Below are 12,006 nucleotides of genomic sequence, written 5' to 3'. Positions count from 1 at the left end.
AAAATCTCAAACAATTTACTAATCAGTTCAAATCATCTACCTGAAGTCTACAGAGATAGATAGCTAAGAGCTGAAGGGCCTGCAGCGCCCTGTAATTCACCAGCAATAGAGCGAGTTGAACCAATTACCTGACTTTTCTAACCTAATTTGGAAGCTCCACACAGAGGGATAAATTTGCCTTGAAGGCTAATAAAGACCAGAACTGAGGTAGTGGACTTGAGAACTCAGGTCTTCCCAGTCTTAATAAAAAATCAGGAGAAACTGAAATTGGCATATTGTGACATATCTTTTTACTCTACTAGAACAGTAATGTTTACCTTTCTTTTGATTATAATTTGAACAATAGTTAGATTAGGCTACAAATAAACTTGCAAGTTTAGAGAAAGGTGTTTGACTTGTGGCAACTACTAGACAAAGTAAATGTAATTGAAATGCAGCTGACCCAAAATTTATCTCTTTCGCTCTGTTTATTACAAAAGCAAAATGCAGAAACTTATGATTCATTGGTTTTTGGCTGTATTACACCATGACTGTTTCACAGTTAATTTCAGGCTTCAGTCTAAATTCCTTAAAAAACTGGCTGAAAAAGAGAGAGTAAGCAGTGATTATAATTACATTATCACTGCATCCCCTGGCCTGTGCAATTCCCTGCTTCCAGATGGCCAATTTCTGTCTTTTCCCATATGCTGCCTACTGTAACTCTGCCCAATGCTGGCTGCCAGGAATGCTGTCAGACCTTCTGCTGCAGAGGTTCTTCTGAACCTTCTGGAACGGCACGTTCAGTACTCTCCCGCGCTATGCCTGTGATTGTGTCTGCATGAGAGCGGGATTCCTCTGGTTATCAGTTACTGCACATTGTGCTCTAATTTTATTTCCCGCAAATAAGAGACTGGCATGGCATAAAGATTCTCTTGGCTTGAATTTATGCATTATTCGTTAATGATTTCCCTGGCGTTTTGTTAAAAGGGAGGTGGTCTTCAATGTTACGATTCACCCACATAAAAAGTGAAATCGTATCTCTCAAAGTTAACAGCTATTTAAAATTGGCTGAAATTGTCACGATACTTATTAAAAAACACAGTGTTATAGGTTCTTAGTGCTCATATAAGATTTCTTTTCATGACGAGATGCAAGTGTTTTCTTCTTTTCTGGAAGGTAAGGAGAGGAGCATTACAAAGCTTTAACGCTTTCAGTTTTAGATCTGCAGGTCTATGTAATAGCTTCAACCTGAATCTTTCTGAAGATTTAATAAAAGCTGGGGGAAAGGAGCCTTGTGAGAAATATCCACATAAGGTAGCAAAGAAAGAAAAATGCATGGAATTTCATTTAGATTAGCAAAAAGATGACACTTTTCAGCGGTATAGCTATTCAGGAACTCAGAATGGTGGAAGTGATGTAATGCATAAATTGAGAGTGCATTGAGGTTAAGGGGACATGGTAAATCTGATTTATGGGATGCTGTTATGGTGATAAGGTTATCATGAACAAAGGCTCTTTGTCAGAGGTTTGCTTGCATACTTAAGGTTGTGTCCAAATTTAAAGGGCTGTAATCCTTACAACATCACACTTCTGTTATCGACCAGATTCCAAATTGGGCAGAGTGATCTCAGTGGGAGGATTCAGCTTTTTATAAAACTTTATGAAAAAGTGAACTCCTCAAAGTTTTACTCAAGTGGAATTATTTTACAGACAGTCTGAACTGAACACTGTATTCCCTCACCTTGTCAGTTAGGTTTATAGACAATACAATTTCAAAATACAATAACCTCCTATTCAAACCACCCCTATTTAAGGAACAGAGTGCCTTCCCTTAGCCATGCAAAGTAGGCAGAACAGGCACAGAAGTCAAGGGATGACACAATAACCACCAAGCACAGCACCCTTAACCATTCATTGGTGCACAGTTTGAAAGCATCTTTTCAAGTCAGGAGACAAACATGAACTGAACTAAAGATGGTACATTCCCAAGGAAGCAGAGAGAACAACAGTGTGCATAGTAAAAAAATACCAGTGTACTTGACAACTGTTAGAGGAAAACTTGCCAAAGAATTTCCTCGTATTTTTATCACTGTGCTGGAATTGCAGGCTATTAAACATTTCTCAGGAAGCTTTCTTTCTGCCTTGGAGAGGAAGGCATATACAAAGGAACACATATTGATCTGTAATTAATCTGTATACAGAGGCATGTGCGACACTCTGCAAATAGTACAGTTTCAATATTAAAAGTACTGAAGTAGTTAAATGCATTTTTGTACATTTTTTGTTTTGCGTATTAAAAATGTGTAAAAGTTCAAATAGAATTGGTTAGTTCTTACTAGTGCCAAAATCTAGACACATCAAATATATTTTATAGAGTATTCTGTAAAATGAATTCAGAGAACTGTATTGTAGAAATCTGCTGGGGAGTGTCGTCCCCCTCAATTACAGGCACAATACAGCATCCTTTCTAAAAAATAACAAAATAACTTCTAGTTTCTGAGGGATGCTGTACTGACTCCATGCCCCAGAATGGAGCTGGGAACAACTTACTTGGAGCTCGTTACTTGTAAAAAACGTAGCAGAGGAATGTAGATTTGCTGGTGTCTGTCAAGTGACAGCAAAGCTAAAGGCAAGACCAGGATTTTGATCAACAGAGGAAGTTACTCCTGGCTTTAGGACAGTAAAGGAGAAGAGAGAGGGAACTCTACTGGGAATGGGAAAATCAAATGTGAACTATAACGCGACTGACTGTGCAGGAGGCATTTAATTTAAATGAAATGAAGAAAACTGTATTTGACCTTTTTGCTTCCCCTGCTGAAATATTTTAGCAAGGTATTCGACACGAGTGTTGCCAATCATTACCGTGATCCACAGCCACACACATCTTGTGTTTCCGGAAAGACCCACAGGATCTGTGTGTACGTGCAGAGGGTGCTAGTGCTGTGTCCTAAACACTGCTTACTCATGACACCTGCCTTGCCCCAGTAGCCTTCCTGAAAGTAGGTGAGAATGAGGCTCCTTTTGCTTTGTATCATCCTGCTCTGCGCTGCCATTTTCAAAACTGTTCATTTAAATTATATTAGTTTTCTGCATCAGTCAGGAGTAAAAAATGCCCTGGCAAATCTGAGAGCCCTCCAGTCTCCATAGTCAATCCAGCCAGCCACCTCTTGGAAAAATGAGCACTAACTGGCTATATTTTTAGCAAATACCTGGTTTCCTTTGCTGCAGTTATCCAAATGCAGATGTGAGAAGGACCCAGTCATAGCATTTTCTCAGCCAGATGGGTATTAGGACAAAGCAACAAGAGATCCTGGCTGGCCCAGGAATCTTGATTTGAGGAGGTCTATTGCTACTGCTGAGTTCCCCAGAAGGAGCTGAGGCCTTGCCCTGTCAGTAAACCCTACTGTGAAGAGCTCTCCCATCTGTCCTACAGTGGCCAGCACCAGAACACAGCCACTCAGTGGCCCAAGAGCTGGCTTTCCCTCCCTTCACATCCTGTGTGAAGGCTGAGGTACCCAGGTGAAGGAGCAGCCTTCCCAGTCCTACACAACCCTTTCACATTTCTCATAACCTCCCCACAACCCTCATCCCATTTTCAAATTCTGTCCTTTTTTCTACCAGCACCAACACCTCTATTACCACAGTCTGTGAGGGCCCCAACTGTCTCTTTTAGCACAGAAGTATCACTTGCTGTTTCTTGCAATGACCAGAGCTGACAGTCCCCCGAAGGCACAAAGGAGTGCATCAGCTGTGAGAAAGAACAGCAGTAGGAAAAGGCAAGTTTTAGAAACACAAATGAGGAAGGAGAGGAAATCACCAGCAGGACTTGTTCAGTATGTGTTGGCAGTCTCTTATTTGGAAGTTGCTTTCTTTGAGTTATTGAACCTGTAATCTCACAGCCCAGTTTCAACCATCAAGAAGTTATTCACATTAGTCTCCATTTTCTTCTGTTTATATTCCACCTCATGACTCCACTCCATGCCTGAACAATTCTGACCCTCTCCCTGGCCTCACCACCCACACATTTTGAGTAACTGTTGACTGCTAACTTCTGACTCACTGCCTGGTCAGCCTGTTCACTCTGTGTTCAGCTATTTCATCTCAAGGCACTATCCACAGATAAAAATATTTTATAGAACTCCACCAGGGCTAATTTAAAAATAGCAGATGTAACTGATACTTGTTTTAGTTTCCTCCAGCGAAATTAGAGACATGCCATGTTTACTCAACAAAAGTGTAAGGGTTGAAGGACCATATTCCAGTAGATGTCTGTCTCACGAAGGTTCACAGGCCTCTGCTTCTTCTCCAGCCTCAGCACCTTCCTCATCCTCCTTGCTATTTGTCTGAGCCTTCTGCAAAAGTCTGGGCCCTGCCAAGCCAATAACCAGGGCTCCAATTGGAGCAGTAATCAAGATAGCCAAGAAAGCTACTGTCAGTACATCCATTCCATACTTTTCCAGTTGCTCATCTTGATGTCTTCTTGCTGTATCCAGGGCAAGAGAACCTATTGCAGCCTGCAGGGAAGAAAACATTGCTGAGATGGAAAAAAATAACCTTTAGCACTTAAAGAGGAAAAGAAGAGACCAATCATCAGTCAACATTTCATGTAACTTTGACATATTTAGTACATTCAATCCATTAGTTTCTAGGCAGTACATAGAAAAGTAAATATTATATTACACCTATGAGTACAATTTCCACTTGGCTACATTTTGAATTCCCTAAGCTGATGGGTTTATCTGGATGGTTTACCCCAATGAAGAACATTGCTTAGCTGCTATCTCATCCACATCTGGAGAATGTGTGATTAATGAAATGGGTCAGTATATTGCATATTGCAGCTGTTGAAATGCCACCCTTTGACAGTAGTCAACTAGTAGTGGCTTCTTAAAATTTGTTCACTAATCTTGCAATAATCCTTGCTTGTTTTGATTATTAACTTTTGTTTGCAAGTAATCATGTTATTGAGGCAAAGTCTAAATGACTTAATGATCACTGAAATAAAGGAGCAGGAATGCAGCCAGCCTGAGGCATCTCTAGTAATATGGCTCTCGCAGACTGCGCCTTACCAAAATGACCACAAACTGATACCTATTCTGAGTCTCTGATGCGACTGTCCCTGCAGACATTTCATGTCTGCTTCTGCCTGTTTTTGAGAGTTCTCATAATCTTTATGTAGAGGCACAATAATCTGCAATGGCTGGGAAATAGTTTAACTTCCTATGACTTATCTACACTTCACTGTCATTATTAAGAGTACAATCCAGGATGCAAGCAAAACACCATCACACAGAAGGTTCTCCATGTACTTTTCAAGCAGACTTAGGGTGGTTTAGAATATGAACTGTCAATATACTACACTCTGGTGTCACTGAGCCTGAACCTTTCCCTGTTTACTGCTGTGCTAGTTACAGGGAACTTTGCTAAGGACAATAGATTTAGGAATGAAAGTGATGTTGGACTGCTTACCTGGACAGTGGCTTTGGGCATCCATGCCAGTGAGACAAATACTTTCTCCTTGAAATTAAACCCAGTGAAAGACACCATGAGGAATGTTGTTATGATTCGCACAACTAGGGCAATGCCTAATATAGCAACACAGAACCCTGCAACAAAGACAAACACTTCTTTGAGTCCTTTTGTGCATAGGTGCCTGAGGGAAGTAAGGCTCCTAAAACTGTAGCTTTACAGTGGGGGTGTGTTTTGGGGTTTTTTTTGGGTCAGTCATAGTCTGCTTTGCTTTAGATTTCTGTATAGAGAATCTTTTGAAGGCAGTAATGAAAGCTGGATAATTTGTGAATGATCTTACCAACAGTTTCAGGCCTAAGAGATGTAACAGATACTTCTGCTCCAATTAAACCAAAAAGAAAAGGTTGGAAGATATTCCATGCAACTGCCACAATTTTTTCTACGTCCCTCTGCAATGAAAACAAAACCGATCTGTAAATTCAGAAAAGACAGCCAAGTAGACACAACATTTAATTAATCATAGAACAAAGTGAAAATGTATGTTAAGATGTCCAGAATTGCTCCTCCTTTTTTGAGATAATACTAAAAGATTCAAAATCAGTTGCACACCTTTCGAAGGGTGCAGACTGTGTCTAGCTCTGCTAGTAAATAAATGTTTGATATCTCAAGAAGAGAAATAATCACTGGTGTTTGAACAATAACAGAGCAGTTTTCAGAGAGGAGGAAAATAGAGCATTGTTGATTTTCAGTATTTAGGAAGATGTAATTTCAGCAGCTTTGGCATGAAGTTTCTGAGCCCCTGGAAACTGGCATGCTTAAACATGTTCTTCTGTTTGTATCTGAGTGCAGTCAGACTCTCAAAAGTTTCAGCCATGATCTAGCTCTGCTCGTGCTGCACTCAGTCAGAGGCCTCTCTCCATGTCAGCAGGGGCAAAGTTACAGAATCACAGAATATGCTGAGTTGGAAGGGACCCCCAGGGATCACCGAGTCCAACTCCTGGCCCTGCACAGCACCATCCCCAAGAGTCACACCATGTGCCTCAGAGTATTAGGCTGAGCAAGTCTGAAATCACATACCAATAACAAGTGCTGAACTTTCCAGTGCAATATACTGTATAAAGGCAAAACCATCTTTTCTCCTTGTGTTTGAACTTTACACCTAACAATTTTCCTAAAATAACTGCTGCCAGGATAAACAGAAATCTTCCACTTATAGGAAAAGGTACACATAGCATGTTGAATAGCACTCCTCTTTTAATTGTGTTCTACAATAGCAAATGAACCTTCGGGCTGGAGTGTGTGGAAAATATAAGTGCTGTTCTTTGTCACTTAATAACCAATCCAAGGCCTAGAGATGTCCCATCCTTGGTGTTCTCTCTGGGACTGATTCTGCAACACCTCTTGCTCTTCAGTCAATGGAATGGTAGGTTATTGTAATACAAAAACTTCTGTAACCTTACAGAGATTCAGGTGGAAATATACAGACTTCTAAACATTATTTGCCTCGTTTCTCCTTGTTCTCTCACCCTTCTAATTTTTAGCAAAAAAAAAAATAAATTCCTCTATAGATTTCAGCCTGTTTACTACCCATTTTACTGTTCCAGCAATAGGTACAATGTTCATTGTTCTCTGTGGACAGTGTCTGCCAAGTGACTTCCACTATGGACAGTGGGAGGCAGTGGCCTTTGAGAAGCTCAGCAGGGAGCTTCTGGATAATATACTGAGTATACAGTATGCAGACATCTCTGGCTGTATCTGCTGAAAAAGACCTAAGGCATTTGACATCAATATACTTAAGGCCAAGAAGCTTCATTCACAGATCAAAAGAAGTTTAACTAAACCTTTATAGATGGCATATACTCTTTTAAGGTCCTTCTTCTGAAATGAGCTTTTAAAATAGAGAACTTTATTAGTTGCAATGTCCTTAACTAGTTCAGTCCCAAGAAGAGTTTTTCATCCTTTAAAATTGGACAATCATAGCTTCTCTTTCACTGTTTTAACAAACCTTGAGATCTTAGTAAAGTCAGGGTCTAGATCAGGATAATAACATGGACTCTGCTCTATCTGACCCCCTTTCCTTTCTCTTTTCCTACTGCATATTGCAAAGCTACAGCTGTGGAAAGATGCCCTCAAAACATTACATGTAAGATGGTATCAAGCAAAAGAGGCAGTGAGACATACCAAGGTACAGAAATGCAGTGGGGCAGCAACAGTAAGAGGAAGTAGGCTTAGCAGCTAAGAGAAGGTGACTAGAAAGCAGTCTTTTGTATGGTTTTTGTATGGCCTTATATCACCAGTTATTGTGTACACCCTGCTCTCTAAGTTATCCAAATTACACTGGCTGGGATTTGGCAAAGATGAGAGAATGGCTAATTACTGTTTTTCATTTCACCCCCCAAACTCACAGAGAACAAAACCTCAGGGTATTCAGGCCATATGCACAACTATATTTTGGACACCTGTTTGTAAATTTTACCATAAAGTGACTGTGTAAGGTTACAGACACTCACAGAGCTGGGGCATAAAGCTTTTGATTCCTAGTAAAGTGCCTTCACTACTAGGTCTCCTTTACATAGCTTAAGATGTCTAAGAAAAGCTTGTGAGCATTTCTCTGTCAGTAGGCCAGGCTCTGTATCAATATCTACTCACATACCAGGTGTCATGGTAAAGACAGACAAAGACTTCCAAAATAAATGTAAAATGTGCTGGTTGTTTTAGTTTTTGGGTTTTTTTTTCAAATCTGTACACCCTCTAAAGCTTCACAAATACACCAGTACCAGTCCTGACAGAAATTCAAACTCTCGTCAGGCTGTATGTTCAACAGAGTTTGGATATGGTACGCTTCTTATGTAAGCATTCACCTTTTCATCAGACCATCCCACACCTGCAACAAAGGCTAAGACTAATGTGCAGAGTCCTCCCGATCCAGGGAAGCCAAAGTAGATGCTGCCAAAAACAGCAAACATGGACAATCCAAGTGCAAAATATGATCTCTTCCATGCCAGAGATGCCTGCAGCCAAGGAAAGAGACAAACAAAAAAAGCAACTTTCTTTAAGAAATGGAGGAAAAAAGGTACTTCTTCTAATTTTGAAAATAACAATTTGAAAAGAAAAATAAAAATTAACAATTTTGGAGGAATCAAAGCTTTCAAGTGAGACTTGAACTACTCATTTTGTTTGTGGGTTTTTTTTGACATTAATTCCTAAGAAATATAAATTTTGAAAATTTAGTATTTTCTTTCCTCTGCCCATCCAAAATCTTACTGCCAATAGGCTTTTTGTATCACAAGGAACGCAATGCAGTGTTCTAACAGCCCTTCTATCAATTCTGTGATAACAAGGTTTTCTACCTGTGCAGTCCAGTACTAAAACAGTTTATCCAACGAGAGGTGAAATCCTTGCCACCGCAAATTTTTAAGGACAAGTCAAACAAACATTTGCCAGGGACATTTTTATGTGATTCAGTCTCACAGCAGACAGTTATATCTCTACCATTGTTCCCCATTCCTATCTATCTGTTTAGCTCCTGTATCACACTTATGTTATTTAATAAGAAGAAAATTTGGTCCCACTGAGGGCAGTGGATGCTTTGCAAAGTGATTTCAGTAGTCCAAGAACATATGTACTTTCTTCCATAATTTTCTGTTCATTTAACTGCCCCTCAATAGTAAGTTCATCTACCACTTTCTATAAGATTAATTCTTATTGAAAGCAACACATTCTAATTAGCGCTAATGATATGCTCAATCACTTAAAGCCTCCAATATGTCTCCTTTATTAATTTTTAATCTTAGTCCTACTGGATACACCTTATAGGAATAAATATGTCACATTAATCTAATACATTATTATTTTACTGTCTGAAATGAGTATCAGACCCTTCCTCCTTTACATGTGGACATTTCCACTACCTTTAATGAGAGCAGGATGGTGAGCTGGGTTCCAAACTCTGCATCAGGAAGGACTATGAGATCATATATCATTATTGGTGCAGTGAACAAGTAATCACCTATAAAACACATTGTCACTTGATAGGCTTTGCAACCTGGAAGCTGTTAGCACTGTACACAGCTTTCCCAAATCACCCCATCATAAAGAACCTCTATCTTATAAAAAGTTTTTTTTACTGGGTTTTTACCTGATCATGGCTTGGGAAATATCGAATAAACATTCCCAGAATCCCCCCAGCTGCTATGCCAACAGCAACTTCCAGCACTCCACGGAGCACATTGTACAGAGTAGAACCTATTTGGCAAACAAAAAATGTGTTCAGTAAGCCATACACAGACCCTTCACACACAAACCACACTGTAGGCCTATGAGGGTGATTCCAGGACAGCGTCTGTTTTAAATTACTTGGGGCAAAGGAGTTGAGGAGGGAACCTACGGGCCTGAAAGAACTGGATAGTGCAACTTTCTCTCTCTGAAAGCTCATGGCAAGAAAATGTGCAAGACAAGCCAGAGAAAGAGCCACTGCAAGAACTTTGCCAAACCCAGGGAAATTTGAAAGTGTTATGTTGGGCATGCAGGGACCAGACTTGGCAACCAAGAGAGCAGACAGGGAGAAATGTTGTCTGAAAGTTATTGTGACCCACAGCTCAGCAGACAATGTTACACCAAGACTTTTGAACAGGAGCAATTTCCATCTCAGTATTCAAGTCCATACATGAACTTTATAAGGAGATGTCATTAAGTTACAAACCAGTCGGTCATAACAGAGCACATGTTCTTCAAAATATCACTGTTTGTTCTGGATTTCGCCATGTACAGATTAACCAGCATACCGGAGGAGAAAGCTATTCCAAGGCAAGTGTTGAAGCCTGTGATAGCCAGAATGTCATCAATGCTGCCAGCTGCCATTAGCAAAGTTGGGACACCTTTCTCCACTCCATATCCCCCAGCTTGTAAAATCAGCATTGAGGGAACCACCACAGCAGGGGAGACTGCACCTATAACAAAACTGAAAACACATAGGTTCAGGCTCTGTTAAAAAGAAAGCACTGAAATAAAAAACTTAAAATGTTCTGACCCTGTGGTCAAATTCTTTTGAAGTGTAAAAAACCAGACCCTTAGGGATATTTCTATGCAGATTGCAATCAGCTCTTACTTTCTGCCCAACTCAATAGTATTAAAAGGGCTCCAGACTGAAAAGTGAGTCTACACTGCAGGCCAGTTATGCTCCCCTGATAGATACTTTCATTGTTCCATTTAGGAACCTGGTCTAGACATGCTTATGAGTCAGTAGCCCAGTTCCTTCTCACAAAATTAAGTGTGTGGCACAGGAGGAGTTCACCCATCTTGCTCCAGTATATGGGTCTGGACTATGTCCACCAATTTAGATAGAACTAGATGGAAAATATTTTCTCTTCAAGGATATTACTCCAGAATATACCACGCCATATCCTTATCCTGCAACTTGTGATAGGAAGACTGTCCTATGTGCATCTCTCTTGGGGGAAATACTGATTTCCAGTATGAAGATTCTCTAAGTTGTGGTATAATTTTCTGTCCCTAAAAGCCCCCTGTGTTGTGGTTAAAGACTCAGGGATTGCACCATCTTTCTTCAAGTGCTCAGATCACAAACAAAGAAGAGTAATGATGCAAACACTCCTCCACAGCCTGGAAATATGACCTTTAAATCAGCCACAGAGCCAGACATGAATGGAAGCGAACGACCACAGGGGCTAAGCACAGCTTCCTAACTGACATTGAACTGAGGTCTCTGCTTGGCCTAGAGAACTAACCACACTTGGATCATTTAACTGCACCATGAAAACAGGCACCTCTGTCATACAGGAGAGGAGAAGATACATTACCCTAATATAAATCCCCACTGCCATGGCAAATGCAGGAGAAAGTAGGCAAGAACAGCAGCTGTGCATGTTTCTGAGAGGCACGGTCCAAAAGCAAGCCGTAAACAGACAGCTTTGAGCTTCTTAAGAGCCTGCAACAATACAAGCACATCAGTGTCTGTACCCTTGGCTTTATAGAGAGGAAATACAGTTACAATCTGATCTGGTTTATTAAGAGTCCTGTCTGAGTTGCACTATAGGATGTCACATGGCCTAAGCTGGAGATAGACTCAAGCACAACGGGATTTGTGTATAAAATTTCACGTGTGGCAGTGAATCTAGGTTTGACAAGGTTCCTGCATGTCTCAGGAAGGAGTAGCAAAAAATGGCTTCTTGTGCAAAGCAAACTAAATGTGAGAGGCTGGACTAGCTGGGAAGCATTTGAAAAGTGTACCCTCAACACTGCTGACTTACCCACACTGACTTTGCTCCACCCACAAAAGATTTTGCTATAATCCCAGAAGTTGCATAAGCACCCACAAAAATCTAAGAAAAAAATCATGAAAAATCATGAAAAGTTGTAGAACTACATAACTTTGGCACAAGGAGCCATGCATCTCTTTCAGCTGTCTCTCACTGGATATCCTGAGCAGATTAAGTTCCTTTTGTCTCAGTTACTTTTTTAAAAAAATTTTCTCACAGCTGTCTTTAATAGTCAGTCACAAACGTTACTCTGCTAGGACAGGTTCCTAATTTTGACATGGAA

At 40.4% G+C, this 12,006-nt stretch overlaps 1 protein-coding gene across 3 annotated transcripts in view; it reads right to left on the bottom strand.

Moving 5' to 3' along the window:
- Positions 1-273: 273 nt before the first annotated feature.
- SLC9B2 (solute carrier family 9 member B2) overlaps positions 274-12,006 on the bottom strand; it is a 21,985-nt gene continuing 10,252 nt past the window's right edge. For all 3 annotated transcript variants that reach the window (XM_027717926.2, XM_027717927.2, XM_039381496.1), the window contains 7 exons: positions 11,265-11,392; positions 10,233-10,408; positions 9,587-9,693; positions 8,310-8,459; positions 5,789-5,897; positions 5,449-5,585; positions 274-4,493 (listed from right to left, as the gene is read on the bottom strand). In XM_027717926.2, the coding sequence (XP_027573727.1) occupies positions 4,254-4,493; positions 5,449-5,585; positions 5,789-5,897; positions 8,310-8,459; positions 9,587-9,693; positions 10,233-10,408; positions 11,265-11,392 (1,047 nt within the window). In that variant the 3' untranslated portion in view covers positions 274-4,253. The remainder of the gene's footprint in view (positions 4,494-5,448; positions 5,586-5,788; positions 5,898-8,309; positions 8,460-9,586; positions 9,694-10,232; positions 10,409-11,264; positions 11,393-12,006) is intronic.

This window comes from Pipra filicauda, unplaced genomic scaffold (assembly GCF_003945595.2).
Source record: "Pipra filicauda isolate LSUMZ 115617 unplaced genomic scaffold, ASM394559v2 scaffold228_size1260155_pilon, whole genome shotgun sequence".
Lineage (NCBI taxonomy): Eukaryota > Metazoa > Chordata > Aves > Passeriformes > Pipridae > Pipra > Pipra filicauda.
Note: the sequence above shows the minus strand (reverse complement) of the source record. Positions and strands in the feature narration are given on the sequence as shown.